Genomic DNA, 20861 nt, shown 5'->3' on the forward strand with positions numbered 1-20861 from the left:
CACCAAGGGGGGTAAGAAGTACGGGTCAATATTATTCTAGCACCATAGAACCAAACTATCTGAACGATAACCGCTACCCCTCACACCAAGGGGGGTAAGAAGTATGGGTCAATATTATTCTAGCACCATAGAACCAAACTATCTGAACGATAACCGCTACCCCTCACACCAAGGGGGGTAAGAAGTACGGGTCAATATTATTCTAGCACCATAGAACCAAACTATCTGAACTATAACCGCTACCCCTCACACCAAGGGGGGTAAGAAGTACCGGTCAATATTATTCTAGCACCATAGAACCAAACTATCTGAACGATAACTGCTTATCCACATTAATAAATCTAGACGCTTGTGGACCAAAATTTCTCCCAACAGCCGCAACATTGTCTCATGCTTGGCGCTCGTCAGGCTGCCATTGACTGTTTCACAGACGGATTGACAGAAACCATCAGTCAGAGTCAGATGAGTGCCTAGCGTAAAACAACATTGTAGCGGCCGCAGAAAATTTTAATCAAAAACCGCGTATTTTAATATATTCGATTCACAAAGTTTACAGTTCTCTTTTTTTACCTTAAATTATTTGAAATATAAACCTGTATTGCTATACTATACTGTATTGCTATACTGTATTGCTATACTATACTGTATTGCTATACTGTATTGCTATACTATACTGTATTGCTATACTGTATTGCTATACTATACTGTATTGCTTTACTGTATTGCTATACTGTATTGCTATACTGTATTGCTATACTATACTGTATTGCTATACTGTATTGCTATACTGTATTGCTATACTGTATTGCTATACTGTATTGCTATACTATACTGTATTGCTATACTGTATTGCTATACTGTATTGCTATACTATACTGTATTGCTATACTGTATTGCTATACTGTATTGCTATACTGTATTGCTATACTGTATTGCTATACTGTATTGCTATACTATACTGTATTGCTATACTGTATTGCTATACTGTATTGCTATACTGTATTGCTATACTGTATTGCTATACTGTATTGCTATACTATACTGTATTGCTATACTGTATTGCTATACTGTATTGCTATACTATACTGTATTGCTATACTGTATTGCTATACTGTATTGCTATACTATACTGTATTGCTATATCATACTTAGACAGAGTGTCTGTCTGTTAGTCTGCAAATGCTGTGTGTTTCCCCAATTTTTCCTAGCTTGTGTCCAAACTTCACCCGCATAGGCTCCCCAGGTGGCCAAAAATATTTTATTTCAAAACTCTGTCTGGTGCGTGCGAGCCTGTCAAACACCCGGCTGTGTGCTCTTTCATTGAAAATATAAGCAACCCTGGGCATGGCCAGGCTTAACCCTTGCGCTGCCGTAAACGCATTTATGCATTTTCTAGGTCCACTGCCATAGACGCATTTTTGCGACTTTCCCAGCAATTGCGTAGCAACTTAATTTTATTATTTGTTGACAGCATAACCCACGGTCTTTAAGGTTTTTATGAAATTGATAGTGTTGTCCGAAGATTTCTCTATAAAATTAGCCTAAAACAAAGAAGCAATTTTAAACTTTTGTTTGAGAATTTCTAATCTAAAAACGAAAATTTTTGTGTGAGTTCATTAATTACCGCGCGCGAGTCAGAAAACAGGTAATTAGTTATGTTGGTGACATTATAGCTAATTCAGATTTTCGTGATTATACAGATAATTAAAGCAGCAGCACTGTCTCTGATAGTGGTGAAAGTAATAATTTTGTAAGAATAAGGAACATTATGAAGGATCGTTTTAGCTTCGCATCGATCGTAGCTTCACACAGCTTTATCATTGCACAAAGTATAGATCCATTGAATTTTTGCATAGCAATGTTAGTTAAAATGTTGGCTAAATAAAATATGTAACAAAAATGTTCTAGATGGAGATTGAAATTGAAAAAATACTGTACACATATCATGAAGCAATATCGGCAATTTTCGGTAAAATGGCTGGCACTAAACCAATAGCCGAATTTTTACATGATTGGCAGTGAAAGGCTTAATGCTAGTTGATTTATAAAACTGTAATGTCACATGTTAAAAATTATTTTGTATGTCAAAACGAATCTTTACACTAATTTTCTGGTATATATATATATATATATATGTATATATAAAAAGATTTGTGAGTAGAGATAGTCGTAAGTCAAGGTAATCAATATATTTAACAATCATAGAGGTATATATGGTTCTTTATTTATTTTAATAAGATACTATAGTACAGTCTGGACCCTGTACTTGTCATTTTTATATTAAATAATTGTTGGTTGAGGTACCCAGTCTTAAGTTAATGTTAGCTAAAATTTTAAACAGTCAAAATTACATCTGGGCCTCGGCCTTGGCAAGCGCAAAGACCTTCATACGACTGTCTTAATATAAGGGAACGCCCATCTAACATCTAAGCTAGTTCACTTCTTGTGGTAATAAATCAAGTCATACAATTCACCAGGAACCTTCTGTGGATTAAAGCCAAGCGCCTTGGACTATATCATTTTCTTTCATCAGATATGTCATCAGTCACTTTCCATACGAGTTATCACAGCGATAATATATGAATACTATAGACAGTGGTCTAATGAAAACGAGGGCAACAAGTGCACGAAGTATGGACCTCATGAACTGTTTAAACTAAGTGAGTCAGAGATGTGAATTCTGAAAGGAAATAGATTGATGGGAGTTAATTCCACTTGGTTACATAAGAAGCTAAGATTCTTCTGGTATCAGCTAACGGTAACAATAAATAAATGAATAAATGCTCTAGATATGAGTGAAAGATATGGTCATACAACCCTGATTGGCTGATCAACAGCCAATCAGGGGTGTTGATTGGCTGATCAACAGCCAATCAGGGTTTAATCAGTTTAATCAACAGCCAATCAGGGTTGGCCGTTTAAAATCAAATGATTTAAATCATGACTTGAATCATCCTAAAAAATCATGTTTGATGATTTTTTTATGTCAAAGGCTGTGGATTTAAATCATCCTAAAATATCATGTTTGATTTATTTTTTTCAAAGCTTTCCCATCTCAAAGGCTGACCCTGAAAAATGGGACTTATAGAGGGTCTACTGTGAATATGAACTACACAACTTGGTCAAAATTAAAATAAAAACAACTTTTGATAAATTAAAGGATGCAAAGTTGTTTTGTTATGTTGCTAATATTTTCATGTGGCCCACGTCAAAAAATAAAATCGTTAGGATTATGAAAAAAGCTGGTAAATGATGTTTTTAAAAAAATCTGATTTAAATCTGAAAAAATCCGATTTTTTTGACGGACCATAGCTGTAGTTTAGCGGACCAAAGCTAAAATACAGCTGTGGTCCGCTATCGGTCAATTAGTTGTCAAACTGCTAGATTGCTGTCGATTATTTCCATCACAATCAATGCAGGTAATATTTTTGTTTAATATTATAGTTTTGGGAGACGATGATTAGAGATTAAACCAATCATAACAAAGTGCTCGATTAAGCTGAAAACCTGCAGACCCATTTGGGACACATCTCTATCACTATGATTTTATTTTGCGAATTATGTGGATTTGGAGTTGTGCACACATTGAGTTACCACGCGATATATTTGGAGTTGTGCACACATTGAGTTACCACAATAAGTGTTTCAACGGACATTCGCGGGTTGCGGATTAACGCTGGCACTTTTATTAAAAAAGATAAGGAATTCTACATCAGAGGTCATAGCGGCGTATTCCTGTCTCACTCAAATCGAAATAGGAACAATTGAAATGTTAAAATGTCTAAAATGGAATAGCTTGTATGGTATATTCTTGCGCGTCATTCACAAGTGCCGTTTTTATATTTCGTAAGCATGAAACAGTTGATAAAATTTTGCTGGTAACAAAACTCGGTTGACTTGCAGATTCTTGCCCCTTCCATCTTGCAGACAACTTGCGAATTAACCGCATCATTCAAACAATGATTATTAGTTTACGGAAAGCACCGGAAAGGGTCAACATGGCGAGACCTTTATTATTTACATAACATAGAGAATAAGCAGCACCATCATTCCTATTATCGTTATCCTGCACTTATTCTTTGCCTCCTACATAGCTATAGTATTCAACTCTTACTCTCTGGCCTGCCGCTCTTCTAAACAGATTCATGCATGCTAAAAATAGTTTGTGCTTGGCAAACATTTTTATATAGGCATTTTGTTAACTATTCTCAATTTATTGGTTGTCAGCAAAGATGACAGCTTCATCATTCACACCTGACAGGTTTCATTGTTTATCGATTTCCTGTTCGAATAATTGCTGGTGATACCATCCGTCAACCAACCATTACCTGCATCCGACAGCAGTCATTGTTTCGTAAATTCATTATTTGAAAAAAAACTGTTCATTTTTTGCAGTGAGAAAGTCATGGATTTGGTATCACCGGCATATAATCTACCTATAAGGTATTAATTAATTCTTAATTTCCTTTAAATCAATAAGGACTAATCCTCCCCTAACTTGCGCCGATAAACTGTTTAGACTTTTAACAGACGTCAGTTATTGGGGTGATGAAATAGAGATAATTAAATTCTACCTGATTAACTGCGCCCTCGTGTCTCTCATCTCAGAGCTCGCCATCTCCATGGATAGAAGACTGTGTTTTACGGAATCGAGTGAGTCGCAAAATGTCTCAACAACTGTTGGAAGGGCGGCTGAATTCAGAATCACCTGCGAGGGCATAAAATCTCTGATGCATTTAGGAAAATTACAGGATTAGAGTCTGTAGAATAAATTGTGAGAAGCATAGCTGCAGGTCTTGTTAGAAAGTTTCAATTCATGGTTACAGCAGAATCATTAAAATACAAGTGAAGGTCATAGGAGAAAGCAAAGAAAGCACACAAAGTTATTAGAAAAACTCCTAAAGCGACAGCGAGCTTACCCGGCTTGACTGACAGTGCCCCGTATGACTAGCGTGTACTAGTGTACAGTTACACTTGGTTCAGTATGGTTAAATATATGTGTATATACGCGTATATGTACATGCTGAATAAAGCTATATATTTGTATATGGTTTAGTTATACCTAAGTACATGATGTGTACATGATGTGTATACGTGTGCATGATCTGTACACGTGTGCACGATGTGTCTCATATATGGTAGGGCCATATACATGCGTACTCACTGTATTTATACAGATATACACAGTGTACAGATATAACTATACATGTACAACTGATTAATAACAGGAGGTGTTTATAATAGTGATGAATTACAAATTCTGAGAGTCTCTGCATTCAGTGCTTAATAAAAGTTTTATACAGTGAAACATGGATAACTCGCCCTCGGATATAGCAAACACATGGTTAACTCGCCCTCAGATATAGCGAACACATGGTTAACTCGCCCTCGGATATAGCGAACACATGGTTAACTCGCCCTCGGATATAGCGAACACATGGTTAACTCGCCCTCGGATATAGCGAACACATGGTTAACTCGCCCTCGAATATAGCGAACACATGGTTAACTCGCCCTCGGATATAGCGAACACATGGTTAACTCGCCCTCGGATATAGCGAACACATGGTTAACTCGAATGGATTTGCTTGGTCCGTTACCACGCAATGATAAATGGCTCTATATGACTCGAACTCAACACTGTTAATTCGAACTGTTTTTTGCCCAACGGCTACCGAAACGGTTGCTATCGCTTTAGAAAATCACTTTATTCCAAGCCATAGAGGTAAACCTCAACTTTTCGTAATTCATAAGCGTCGTTATTACCACCATCGGCAAAATATTTTTGTCAACGACTTTTCTAAAGGTTTGGTGAAATTTGATTTATACCAAACATCCGCTTAGCGATCGCCCTTCGGAAGCGAGGTAAAGTGAGGTAATCTTTGCATAAACTTCAAGAAAGATCGGCAAAATTGATCGTGGGTAAAACGCTCAAAAGAAAAAGATGTCTTTTCTTTTGAGCATTTCAACAACGATCAAGTTTTGCCAATGTCAATCTAAAAAACGTCCTGGCAATAACATCACCTCAAACAACAAACCAATCTCAAGTGATAGAAAAATCTCTATACTCTTTGATAAAAACGTTTTAAATTTTACATCAGAAGCATTTAATTTGAAACAAGCCATTTGTGCTTTGGATTTATATTATAGATTGTATATGTACATGTATCTACTAATAAATAAGTAAATACATGGACTTGTGACAGTGCTCTGATAACTTGAACGCTCTGATAATTCGAACACTTTTGCTCGGTCCCTTGAAGTTTGAGTTATCCGAGTTTCACTGTATTTCACTTGCTACCATAAGGCTACTAGGGATTCTACAAAGGCTACATGAGGGTTACACAGGGGCTATGGGAGAGTTAAACAAGGGCTATGTGAAGGCTACAAGATGGCTATACAGTGGCTATGGGAAGGTTGTACAAGGGCTATATCAAAGCTATAGGAGGGTTACACAATAGTCATATAAAAGCTATGGGAGGTTTAGACAAGGGCTACCCCGGGGCTATACCAGGGATATGGGAAGATTATACATCAGCTATAGCCTACAAGGGATATGGGAGGGTCATACATCAGCTATACAAGGGATATGGGAGGGTTATACATCAGCTATACAAGGGATATGGGAGGGTTATACATCAGTTATGCAAGGGATATGGGAGGGTTACACATCAGCTATACAAGGCTATATGTGATCAAGCATATTAATCTGACCAATGAAGAGAATGAACACTTATTACCAACTTCAAAGCATGGAGGAACGTCATTAATGCCCTGAGATGAACTACTGCATCATTTCAAGTATGTTGTATAATAGATGAACCTCTAATTGAAACCACAAGCGATTATTCAATACTGGATCCAAACTAACCGAATGCCAATATCTGATTGATATACAACAATGTTTAATGAAAAGTCAAAGTTGAAGGATATAAAAGCATGACTTGGTTTATGTCTAACCACAGTATTATTGATTGCACGGTAAACTCCAGAAAGTAATTTACACTCCGTAGAGATTGATTAAAGCGCTTGAATCGGCCATACATCTGTTGTTGGAGTTTCCTGCTCCTCAGTCTGTTAGAAATGTATACAGAATGAGTTTGTCACTAAATTCCACTATCAGTGTATTTTTTTTCTAGGTCCAGAGCGCTTTGCAATGTGGATTAAGGGAAAACAGCATGAACAGTGAATAACTGAGCTAGATTACTTGACACGATAACAAGTGTGCTAACAAGTTGATTTTATCATATTAATTGACATGATAACAGAGTGTTAATGAAAAGAAGTTTACAAATTTTAGCGATAAAATTTTCTCATTTTGGCTGAAATTAAAGTAAAATTTTGTTTCAAAGTCTGCTGAAGATCTGCTTGACAAAAGATATTGAAACTTTCAAACTCCGCTTTTGTAATATTTCAATATTTTTATTTTTAACAAACTAGACAACAAGAAGGTTTAGCAGAGTGAATAAATAAGTCTGTCTGTTTGTCTGTAGTAGGGGAATTTAACCTCTACCCATATGAGCAAAACAGGGCTCTTACCACACCACAAATAATTCTACTTTATTTTTATCATATAATTATGCTTGGGATAGATCAACCTTTAACAGTTCAACAATGGTGAAGCAACCAGAAAAGCATGTCCAAAAATTAGCCAATCAGAGAAACTTTAAAAGACAGGCCAATCAGAAAAACCTTGGTTAAAGACAAGCCAATCACAGACACCTTCGTTAACAGCAGGCCATTCAGAAAACCTTCTTTCGCCACAGGCCACTCGGAGAAACCTTCTTTAAAGGTTGACTTGCAACAAAATTCACATTACAGTTATTTGATATCAAAAGATTTACCATGTCTTACTCTGTTGTGTTGAAGGTGCAAAATATATGGGAATGTGATTAAAAGCTCTTAAAAGCTAAAAAACAAACAGTTAATCGCAGCCACACGAGATCGCCGTAGTTTGGATTCTCTTTCCAAAACGGCTCAAATGTGACGTAGTTGTTACAGGATGGTTTCTGTTTACACTTTCATGCAACCTCATTCGTCGAAATATTTTCACAAATATACTTCACGCATTCAATAAAACCAGGTCTATTTTTCTTACACATCTATTTTATCGTCATTGTAATGCTGTCACTTTTAGCACTGATATCTTATAACTTACCGTAAAAATTCGTTAAACTTTCTAACCTTAGCTCGAAGGAGTACATATCATTGTCTGATAATCATGACGAGCCTGTTGGTCATCTGTGATAATCGAAAAGTGCTGCACAAATTATTTGCGAAGTATTGGGTCACATGATCAGATTACGACTTGACGATTAGATCAAGCCGAAACAGAACTGTGAAGTAGCGAGCATCTGTATTTGATACGGGGTCTTCGGTAAAACCCGAAGTGTTTGTCATAAACTAGTGCTACGATAAGTTTTATATTGAGCTTTTTATTGGCCTTTTAATTCGCGTGAGAACATCACGTGACAAGACAATAACCAAACTGTCATGACTACGTCAGAGAAATAAACAGATTCCAATCTACGGCGGCTTTTCGTTTTTGAGCTTTTAAGAGCTTGCGATCACATTTCCACATATTTGGCACCTACAACACAGCAGAGTAAGACATGGTGAATCTTTTGATACCAAATAACTGTAATGTGAATTTTGTTGCAAATCAACCTTTAAAGATAAGCCAATCAGAGAAACCTTCTTTAAACTCAAGCCAATCAGATGTCTCCTTTGAAGTTACTCTATTAATCTGTTTAAGGCTACAGTGGAACCTCGGTTCTCGAACTCAATCCGTTCCAGAAGGTTGGTCGAAAACCGAGTTGTTTGGGATCCGAAACAGGTTTTCCCATTAGAATTAATATATATAAGTTTTAATCCGTTCCAACACCCTGAATGTTTACTTTTTTAGTATTTTATACATTATTGTATGCATGAAATTGCACATTAAAATGCTGACCAACACATAAAAAGCAATGTATATCTCAGAAAATGTTAAGCAAAATGGCAGACACAAATAACATAAACATAAATGTAACCCAGGCTAATCGTACGTTCGCGTTGTCGTAATCTTCCATACGAAAGATTACGCTAACATGAACGTGTAAAAATAAAACAAAAGGATAAAGAAAAGAATTATGAATAGGATTTTTTAATCGGCTACAGGATGTTCTTTTCTCTTAAAATATCTATCCAATGACACTTGCTTCTGCCTTCTTTTTAGCACTTTTCAGAAGTGGTTCATGATAGTGTCGTTAAAGTCATTGATGACTCTGGTGGCTGCAGCTTTATCGGGGTGGTGGAGTTCGACGAAATTCTGTAACTCGGCCCATTTGCTACACATTTGTTTAATCTCGGACAATGCGACAACAGTTGGTCACGGAGAGAGCGATCTACACCCATACGCCGCTCAGCATCCCACCCTCACGTACGCACTCACGCGTCGTACCGGCGTTCAACCTCCGATTTTTGTTCGAACTACGAAGCAAGAATTTCTCGAATTTTTTGTTCGGACTCCGATTTGTTCAAACTGCAAGTCGTTCGAAAACCGAGGTTCCACTGTAGTAAAAAATTTAGAACTGCTAAGATAGAAAAATTGTTGGTAATAATCTCTAAACATAATAGGTGTTTTGTAGTGAGAAAGTTGTTTCGTATCATAAAAAAAATAAATTTAACCGAAGCCATACGGGTGCTCACTTCCAAGTAATGTTATAGCATCAACTGTTTCTAGAACAAGCGTCAAAATTTGTCCCTTTTTTAATGGTTTTAAAACAACATCAACTTTGCTGCCAGAATGGCTTGCTAATCGTTGCACTAACAGAACTATGTACAAGTCAACTAAATTTTTTACATTTAATGAAAATCGAAGGGGGTTCAAATTCAAAACCCCAGTTGATGCCTCGGACAATCCCGAAAAGATTGATTTAAAGAGCTTTTCAATCAATTTTAAAAATTATTCGAGGTATGTACAAAAGCCTTTAAATACAAACCAGAGAGCCAGAGGTGAGGTCCTTCATAGCAGCAATTTTATTAAGAAACACACTGTGGCTGGTCATCTTGGACAAGGACAGTGCTTGGTGGTCATCATCATTTGGGCTGTCGAGATGCTGAGACTCGAGGGTTAAAGGCGGGGTCAGCACGGAATCAATTTTGTGTCCTCCATCTCAAAAGAAAAACCGGCGTATCGTTACTTAGAAGTGTTCCATGGTGTTGCATGCGTATGAAGAGAATAAAAACTAAAGGAAATAGCTAAATGCAGGAGTATTAAATATCTTTCATCACATACCTACAGGTAGATCATCACTAAATAATTAATAAGATCAAAATAATAAATAAGATTAGGATGAAAAATAAGGATTTAAATGGAAAATAAATGCATTACTTTAATAAAGCTTCGATGTATCAGAATAAGGAAAATTGAAAAAGGATGTGGAAAGCCGTAAGAGAAGATAAGGAAAATCGTAAAAGAGGATAAGGCTTTTCGATATGCTCATCATTTGATTACGCGGCAAAGTTCAAAATATTTGCAATTTCATAATTCGTTCTTTAAACAGAATAAAAAATTTCCGTCGCGATCTAAAACATATTTATTTTACAAAGGTTTTTTAATAACATGATTAACCTTAGAAATCATTCAAAGTCTTTAAGTTGCTTGTTATCCGGGGTTCTGACTTACGCTGCACGCTGAATAACTCCATGCTCAGACCCAATCAGTGCAGTCAAACCTCTACCCTGTAGGTAGAAGTTTGACTGTATTTTGAATAATCCAGCCCTGACCAATCAGTTGAGATGATAAGTTGCATAATGAAGGGTCCGGGGCAGTTTGTGAAGGTGGCACGTCAAATAACTCAAACAAGACACAAAAAATGCGTTGGAGTGTACCTACCGGCCTTCATCTCCTTTACCAGTTGAGCTTGTTTCAGACATAACAGCTCATGTTTGAGTATGTTATATTCTCGTTTCCAGTCATTCTGTTCATCCTTCGCATGCCCACTAAGAAGCAACGCGTAAGCCTCGCCGTCTTTTAAATTGCTTGGTTTATTTTTGATGATCGCCACGGCCAGTGATACTCTTACAAAGTTGATGTATGAATCTACAACCATTCAGTAGGGCTACTTTTAAAGCAGCAATCAGCGGATTAATCTTAAACCAAGCTTTGAATTACTGAAGATACGTGTTCATGAAATCAGTATTAAAATGGGTTTAATAGAGATCTTATAAAAGAGCAATTATTGTTAATCAAGCTTGAAATTATGATAATGAATGAGGAGTGAACTGCTCCGCTACGCTTGCGCTCATTTACTGAACCATGCCACATCATAAATAGCTTATCCACTAATAACAGCTTTAAGTGACAGCAATAACAAGTGTCATATTTTCACACAATCTGGTAATGATTTTGTAATTATTCAGATATTTTGGTATAGAGACAGTACAGACTAGTCTAACGAATTCAGGGACTCTCCTTACCGCTATATCTTACACTTGGGAACATAAATTGATCGCAATTACGTAAATGTAAACTCATAAATGAAGGTATTAATTTATTCTAAGCTTCATGAAAGAAGTTTGTTAATGAACTGGACTAGCTCTAGGGGTGAATGTAATAAAAAGCAAAGACTTTAAGCCATACATGTACGCTGAGATGTACGCAGAGATGTATAGAGGTAGAAAAAATAAGACTTTGAACTGCATTTTTGTATCACAATGTTTATATATAAATAATAAATATATATAACTATATACAGCATAATAAAATATTTAAATAACGAAAAACAAACTACTTCGACTTTTCCCAGGTTAGACCAAACTATGCTAAGTAGCTCTACCACCACTTCCACCTCTACTTCCATTAACGCGTCGCTATGGTAAATAATCAAAGAAAATTTTTCATTATTTCAGTTTTGCATATACAATACTTTATATAATCTTTTTGCAATTATTTTACAAAGTTTTATATAATGCCTTTTTTAATGCTATGTGCAAGTATTTGATCATTTATCATTAAAATTGTGTTTATTTATCATATATTTATATTTATTTTATTTATCAGTTTGTGGGCTGTGGAACGTGTGGAATATGGTATATAATGTGTTTCATCATGCATCAGTTTTGAGATACAAAGAAAACCTCAGAACGAATCAACCTCATAGGTAGTGTTTGACTGCATATATATTTGGATCACTGTGTATGATATAAGCTTGTCAACTTTTTATGTATATATTTAAAAGAAAAGCATGCTGACTTGAAATGCTGTTTTTTTAAATGAACAGCAAAGCAAGTCAGCATGCTGTTGCATGCTGACTTGCATGTAAATTGCATCGAGGTTCCACCAACCAAGGTTCACCAACTACATTTTACCAATTACATTTCACCAACTATTTCACTTACTTCAAATAGATATAGCTATTAGCTATCAATGTGTGGTTTCACCAGTAATTTTAAACAACAAATCTGTCAAGTTGACTCTTGCCAATCCCAGGTATCTGGATAAGCAAAAAATGGCGATGAATCACTTAATTGTCATACTGTGAAAGTACCTTTATTCCTTTTAGAATAAATAATTGCACACAAGTTCCCATAACCAAAGAAGATTGGAAGTAACCAAATTTCACGAATTCCAGTTAAGTTAACAACAAAACAGGTTGATGACTTGATAAACTGCCGAGAGTGTGTTACACATAGTTGAGTTAACACTGAGTTGAGTTAATACTGAGTTGAGTTAACATATAGTTGAGTTAACACATAGTTGAGTTAACACATAGTTGAGTTAACACATAGTTGAGTTAACACATAGTTGAGTTAACACTGAGTTGAGTTAACACTGAGTTGAGTTAACACTGAGTTGAGTTAACACTGAATTGAGTTAACACTGAATTGAGTTAACACTGAACTGAGTTAACACTGAGTTGAGTTAACACTGAGTTGAGTTAACACATAGTTGAGTTAACACATAGTTGAGTTAACACATAGTTGAGTTAACACTGAGTTAAGTTAACACTGAGTTGAGTTAACAACTTAGTTGAGTTAACCCTGAGTTGAGTTAACAACTTAGTTGAGTTAACCCTGAGTTGAGTTAACAATGAGTTGAGTTAACACTGAGTTGAGTTAACACTGAGTTGAGTTAACATTGAGTTGAGTTAACACTGAGTTGAGTTAACACTGAGTTGAGTTAACATTGAGTTGAGTTAACACTGAATTGAGTTAACACTGAGTTGAGTTAACACTGAGTTGAGTTAACACTGAGTTGAGTTAACATTGAGTTGAGTTAACACTGAGTTGAGTTAACACTGAGTTGAGTTAACACTGAGTTGAGTTAACACTGAGTTGAGTTAACACTGAGTTGAGTTAACACTGAGTTGATAAGTTAGTGCAATCAGTTATCGTTATTGATTTATAATGGCACCAACTTTAAAGGTTGACTTGCAATGAAATCACATTACAGTTATTTGGTATCAAAAGATTTACCATGTCTTACTCTGTTGTGTTGTAGGGGCAAAATATGTGGAAATGTGATTACAAGCTCTTAAAAGCTCAAAAACGAACAGTTTATCGCCGCCATCACGAAAACGCCGTAGATTAGAATAAATTTATTTCTCTGACGTACTCAAGCAATTTGGTTATTGTTTTGACACGTGATGTTATCACGTGAATTGAAAGGCCAATAAAAGGCTCAAATATAAAACTTCTTGTAGCACTAGTTTATGGCAAACACTTTGGGTTTTACCGAAAAGCCTGTATCAAATATAGATGCTCGCTACTTTAGTTTTGATTCGGCTTGGTCTAATCGTCTAGTCGTAATCTGATCATGTGACCCATACTTCCTGCCAAACAGCGCGAATACTTTCTGCAGCATTTTCCGACTATCACAGGTGACCAACAGGCTCGTCATGTTTATCAGAGGATGATACGCACTCGTTCGAGCTAAAAAATTAAACAAATTTTTACGGTCAGTTTTGAGATATCAGTGCTCAAAATGACAGCATTACAATGATGATGAAATAGACACGTAAGAACAATAGACATGGCTTTATTGAATGCGAGAAGTATATTTTTGAAAATATTTCGACGAATGAGGTTGCATGAAAGTGTAAACAGAAACCTTCTTGTTCAGCTACGTCATTTGAGCCGTTTTGGAAAAGAATTCTAATCTATGGCGGTTTTGTGATGGCTGCAATTAACTGTTAGTTTTTGAGCTTCTAAGAGCTTGTAATCACATTTCCACATATTTTGTACTTGCAACACAGCAGTGTAAGACACGGTGAATCCTTTGATACCAAATAACTGTAATGTGAATTTTGTTGCAAGTAAACCTTTAAACTATTTGTTAAGGCTATTTATGTTCAAAAGGTTAATAATAATTAGCTTTTACAAAATTGGGTTTTAGTTAAATTAGTTAAAATTACATGTGCATACAATTAACTTTTTATAGAAAACTAATACAAAAGGCCCAGTGAAAACTGCAATGCAGGGTCTTTGGTGAAAGCTGGATATTGCTCAAAGGTGTTGCGAGCTTAAGTTTAATTTTCCACTTTTTGAGAGAACTTCATGTTGGACCTGTACTTTGAGAGAACTTTATGTTGGACCTGTACTTTGAGAGAACTTTATGCTGGACTTGTACTTTGAGAGAACTTTATGTTGGACCTGTACTTTGAGAACTTATGTAGGACCTGTACTTTGAGAGAACTTATGTAGGACCTGTACTTTGAGAGAACTTTATGTTGGACCTGTACTTTGAGAGAACTTTATGTTGGACCTGTACTTTGAGAGAACTTTATGTTGGACCTGTACATTGAACAACACTTTCTAAAACCAGTTCTTCAAAGAACCTATAGTAGAATTTGTTCCTCAAAGAACTATTTGTAGAATTCGGTCTTCGAATGATCCTTTATAGAATCTGTTCTTCAAAGAAGCTTTTGCAGGGTTCATACCTTGAAAGACTCTTTCTTCGTAGGGTATAATGTATTCTTCGTAGAAAAAGCTTCCTTCCAATGATTGAACGGTACTAGTTGTGCCAACAGACCACAAGATGCTTATGAAAGATAATCTCAAAAGCATATGAAAGTAGCGATTATCTTTGCAATGTTTATATTATTTTCTCAGCAAAAATTTGAGTATTTCAGAATAAAATTGTACAATACACGTATATATTTGTGTTTAAATCAGAGTCGTAAGTAGAGACTGACAATTTATCGCAGTATAACCAAAATTTAATGGTTTTAAACAAAACAGATTGTTGGCTAAGAAGTGACTTATTGGCGAAATACAGGAATGGCAAACGGACACCCAGCATAGCATCAACTACGAAAGCAAAATCAACCTAAGAAAATCCCTATTATAAAATAACTACATCCACGTGAACCGGTGTGTTGACTAATCAGAAAGAATAAGTCAAAACAACCAAAACAGATGAGAGTTCTGAAGAGCACTACCTGAATGTGAAAACAAACCAGTCTAGAGTCAACGATAAAAGCGACTGTTTGAACAAAGTATATAACCAGTACCGAGCTACATATAGGAAAGGGCTTTTTTATTTGACAAGGTTGGCAATTCAAAGCCTCAAGTATCAGGCTCTGCGCAAGCCAGGTTGAAAGTCTTGTAAGTTAATTAAAAGCTCTTCCTACATGAAACATGAATAAAAGGTAAGTTAAAAAGGGTATCATACAAAATCTAAACTATATAAGTAAATGTAAGTCTGAATAGGAACCAGTGAAAAGAGAAATGTTTAAAATTACAAACTTTTCAATAAAGATCTAATGAATTTTTAATTATTATCAATAAAGAATATCATTAAAAAAAAGCTGGTAGTTCAGAGGTTAGAAGGCTGGTTTGTGATTAATAGGTTGGTTGTTGGAATCACACAAGGACCATTGGTGGTGTTAGGAAGGGCATTCAACCACAATTGCTCTTGTGTCAAGTCTCAAGAGCAAATGGTTGCAATACATCCTACGCCAAAAGTGTAGGAGATATTGTTAACATGGACCATATGCAGTGTTATGTTTCTGCACAGAAGCAATTAAATAGAGTATTAAATTAGAGGAATGGTTTATTGCACACTCCAGAGACAACTGATTTGATAACAGAAAACCCAAGTATTTATATGTTTGGTCATAGAAAAGCTTTGTAAAAAGCTACAAGCATTATTAATAGCTATAATGAGACAGTACTATATAATATTAGCTTGTATAAAGCTTTAGCTAAAAAGCATAATGTTTGTTGGCAAAGTACCAGTAATACTTGGCACTTGCATGACACCTCCTCACTAAGCTAAAGGTTCTTTCTGGTTCTTTTAGACCTTCGGGGTTTGTCTCTGCTATGCTCATCTCCATCAGGTAGACGAGGGTTGCGTGGTCTTCTTCTAGACGGAGGTTGCTCTGTTACAGTTGTAGGGGCTGGTAGTTGCAGTTTTGTCTCCTCTGTTATATCAGGTTTATCTCCAGGGTCTTGATCTTCTTCTGTTGAGTATCTTGGTCTGAGTTGTTCAACATGTCTTCTCCAAGTAGGTCCCTTTGGTACCACTTTGACATTGAGACTACGAGTTCCATATATCTTAGTAACAATGGCTGGAACCCATCTAGGTTGTCTGTTGCGTCTAGGTCCATGATACAAGGCATAGCATGGTGCTCCAAGATTGTAGCTGTGTATCTTGCTAACTGTCTTTTCTGCCGATCGGTTGACTTCTCTGGATTGATGAAACTGTGCTATGTGTGCGGGTGATGGCAATAGGGTGTCAATCTTGCATCTCATCTGTCTTCCATTCAGCAGCTGACTGGGAGAGTATCCTGTAGGAAGTGGTGTCCTTCTATAGTGCATCAGGAACTGTTGTAGTGCAGATTTAGGTGAGAGTGACGATTTCTTCATGGCTTGTTTGAAGGATTGTACTAGTCTTTCAGCTGCGCCATTTGTAGCTGGATGGTAGGGTGCTCCAGTGAGGTGAACAATGCTTCTCTCTTGACACCACTGCTGAAACTCTCCTGAGGTGAAGCTGGTAGCATTGTCAGTGACTATGGTGTGAGGGTATCCAAAGTGTGCGAATATCTCCTCTAAGATGTCTGTGGGAGCTCTGGTAGAAGTAGATGACGTCCTGTGTATGCATTGATACTTTGAGTAGGCATCTATCATCACTAGCCATTGGCTGCCCATGAAGTTCACTGCATGATCTAGGTGAAGACGACTCCATGGCTTCTCAGGTAGCATCCAGGGATGTATAGGATACTTCTGTGGAAGCTTCTGGTGTTCAGCACAGGCAGTGCACTGTCGGCTTGTCTCCTCTATATCAGAGTCAATGCGAGGCCAATAGACAACAGTTCGAGCTAGCTTCTTCATTCTTTCCATTCCAAAGTGTCCAAGGTGAAGGATCTTTAATACTTCCTGTTGTAACTTGACAGGAATGACTACTCTGTTGCCATATAAAAGACAACCTTCAGTGATAGAAAGTGAATCTGAGATCTTGTGGAAGAGTGACAGCTGAGTCTCCTTCATCTCTTTGTTACCAGGCCATCCTTCTGCTGTGTAGCGCATTACTGTGGCTAGTGTTGGGTCTTTCTTTGTCTCCTTTGCTAGAACATTGTAGTCTGTAGAGTTGAGCTGTTGTCCAATAGTGTGAATAGTGCATACTGTATCAACATCATCCTCATCTTCTCTTGCATCAAACTCTTTATCAGGTCCAACTGGCAGTCTTGAGAGGACATCTGCATTTTGATGATGCTGGGTAGATCTGTATTCTATGGTGTAGTCATACTGATTTAGTACCAGTGCCCATCTTGCTAGTCTGTTGGCTGCTAGAGCTGGAACTCCTTTGGTAGGTCCTAGAAGTGTGAGAAGAGGTCTGTGGTCAGTTACCAAGATAAACCGTCGACCATACAGGTACTGGTGATACTTCTTTAGAGCAAATATGATTGAGAGAGCTTCTTTTTGTATTTGTCCATATTTCCTCTGTGTGCTGGTCAGTGTTTTTGAAACATTGGCTATTGGTCTCTCACTTCCATCAGGATAACGATGAAATAGTACAGCTCCCAGTCCAGTTTCTGAAGCATCACATGAGATTCCAATGTCAAGATCTGGGTTGAAGTGTGCTAAGACACTATCAGTTGATAGCATATCTTTCAGTTTGTTGAAGCTCTTTTCTTGTTCAGTGCCCCACTTCCAGGTCTCTCCTTTGCGTGTCAGTTTGTGCAATGGTCCTGTGAGTTGTGACAGATTGGGTATGAACTTGCTGTAGAATTGTGTAGCTCCTAAGAAAGATCTTAGCTGAGTTAAGTCTGTTGGGACTGGCATCTGTTGTACTGCATCTGCCTTCTTTCCTTTAGTGATTCCCTTTGAAGTGAGTTTGTGTCCCAGATACTCTACTGTAGGTTGAGCAAAACAGCACTTGTCTTTTCTACATCTGAGCCCTCTTTCTTCTAATCTTTGAAGAAGTCGACGTAAGTTTTGTAGATGGCTCTCTGCATTGGCTCCACTCACTAGTATATCATCTAGGTATACTGCTACTCCTGGGAGGTCTTGTGTCAGTTGCTCCATGATTTCTTGAAAATACCCTGGTGCTGAGCTTATGCCAAAGGGCAACCTCTTCTGTAGTAGTACTCCTCGGTGTGTTGATAGTGCTAGTCGTCGTTGACTTTCTGGTGCCAACAATATTTGATTGTAGGCATCTGCTAAATCAATCTTTGTGTAGCAATAGCCTCCACCTAGTTTTCTGATTAGATCTTCTGGTAGTGGGATAGGTTTCCTATGTGTTTCTAGCTGATTATTGATAGTCTTGGAGTAGTCTCCACATACTCTGATCTTCCCTGCAGCTTGACCTGTTGTAGATTTGCGTACAGGTACAACTGGTGTTCCATACTGGTTGAATTGAGTTGGTTCCCATATGCCTTTAGCTACACCTGCTTCGTATGCTTGGTTGAGCTCTTCTGTCAAGGCAATAGGAACTGGTCTGGGTCGGCAGAAGACTGGCTTTGTTGAAGGTTTGAAGTTTATCTCTAGTTCAAAGTTCTTGAGACATCCTAGCTCGTCTTTGAATATTTCTGGAAATTCTTTGCACATCTCCTTACACTTGATTTGTAACCTCCCATCTGGCTGGTTCTCTGTGATTGTTGATACAAGGTTCTGTTGTAGCTTGTCATCAATAGAGATGCCTAGTTGCTGTATAGCAGTTCTTCCTAGTAGGTTGAGATCTTGTACAGCACTAATCACAAATGGTAGTCTGACTTCTTTCTGTGCATCCAATTGGGCAGTTAGCTCACATCTGCCAAGCGTCTCTATGAGATGTCCTGAGGCTGATTTGTAGTTAACTGTAGTAGGTTTTAGGTTTGGCTTTCCTAGCTTCTCCCATATTGATTTACAGATGAAGTTGTCACATGCTCTAGTGTCCAGTTCAAGTGTGAAGTTGTCTCCCTCCAGTTTGATGTTTTCAGCAAGTTTCACCATCTTGGTTGATGTGCATTCTATCATCTTTACTGGTTTTTCTGCTGCAGATGATTTCTTTTTCTTGCATGCTCTTTCTATGTGACCTTGTTTAGAACAAAAGTTGCAGGTGGCTGCTTTGAATCTGCAGTCATCCGCTGTATGGTTAGTTCGGTCACATCTGTAGCATAGCTTTCCTTCCTTCTGCTTGTCAGGTGTAGAGTTGTTTTTCTGGATTGGTTTGTATCTTGATTTCTGTTGAGCAACCTTGTTGATTTTAGACGAGTTTCCATAAACTGTCTCTTTGGCAACTTTAGCTGCTTCTTCTGTTTCCTGTGCTACCTGTATAGCTTTGTTAAAGTTGAGTTCATTGTCCTTGACCTTGAAGAGAGATTTGAGAACTGCTTCATTGTTTACAGAGCAGATAAATCTTGTTCTGAGAGCCTCATCTAATGGATCTGTAATGTCTATGAAGGCACATGTAGTTGCATCTTGACGAATTCTGGCAGCTAACTCTTGAATAGTTTCTCCAGGTTTCCTCTGCATGTCACTCCAATACTTGTAACGCTCTCTAACAATGAAGCGCTTAGGGTCATACTGGTCTTTGAGAAATTCCAGTATTTCATCCATGTTGAGGTCGTTGATCTGCTTGGGTGTTGAAAGCTGAGCTGCCATATTACTAAGCTGCTTGTAGAGTGTAGGCTGTTGGTTGGTGAGAAAAGTGCCAGCAATCTTGTCTTGATGTATAGAATTTGCTGCAATGAATGTGTTGAATCTGTCTATGTAATCTGTTAGTAGCTCTGCTGTTGGGTCAAAACCTGGGAAGGCTGGAACAGCGGTTGCAGCTGTTTCTTGTTTCCGTTGTAGGTTTTGTAGTAGTAGCTCCATCAGTTTCTTATTCTCCTCCATTCTTTCATCTTGCTGACGTCTGTATTCCTCTTGTTGCTGCTTGAACTCCTCATGCTGCTGTTGTCTATGCTCTTCTTGCTGCTTTCTCTGCTCCTCTTGCTGCTGTCTCTGGTCCTCCTGCTGCTTCTGCATTAGCTTGATCAGGTCTGCTACTTCTGCCATTGTAGTGGTGCAATTTTGAACAGTTACTCTTGTAATAAACTAGAACTCTTTGTATCGATTTTATCAATGATAAAATCTGAACAAAACTCTTTGTAACTGTTCAAAAGAGAAATCCTTGTCGCCAATTAGCTTCTGTTATGTTTCTGCACAGAAGCAATTAAATAGAGTATTAAATTAGAGGAATGGTTTATTGCACACTCCAGAGACAACTGATTTGATAACAGAAAACCCAAGTATTTATATGTTTGGTCATAGAAAAGCTTTGTAAAAAGCTACAAGCATTATTAATAGCTATAATGAGACAGTACTATATAATATTAGCTTGTATAAAGCTTTAGCTAAAAAGCATAATGTTTGTTGGCAAAGTACCAGTAATACTTGGCACTTGCATGACA

The 20861-nt window shown here is 37.3% G+C and overlaps 1 protein-coding gene across 1 annotated transcript in view; it reads right to left on the minus strand.

Annotated features, from left to right (window-relative positions):
* LOC137408896 (uncharacterized) overlaps positions 1 to 20861 on the minus strand; it is a 47329-nt gene that overhangs the window by 22667 nt on the left and 3801 nt on the right. The window contains exons 2-4 of the mRNA XM_068095516.1: positions 10880 to 11086; positions 9984 to 10156; positions 4575 to 4708 (exon numbers count right to left, since the gene is read on the minus strand). Coding sequence (XP_067951617.1) covers positions 4575 to 4708; positions 9984 to 10156; positions 10880 to 11086 — 514 coding nt within the window. The remainder of the gene's footprint in view (positions 1 to 4574; positions 4709 to 9983; positions 10157 to 10879; positions 11087 to 20861) is intronic.

Source organism: Watersipora subatra, chromosome 11 (genome assembly GCF_963576615.1).
Source record: "Watersipora subatra chromosome 11, tzWatSuba1.1, whole genome shotgun sequence".
Taxonomy (NCBI): domain Eukaryota; kingdom Metazoa; phylum Bryozoa; class Gymnolaemata; order Cheilostomatida; family Watersiporidae; genus Watersipora; species Watersipora subatra.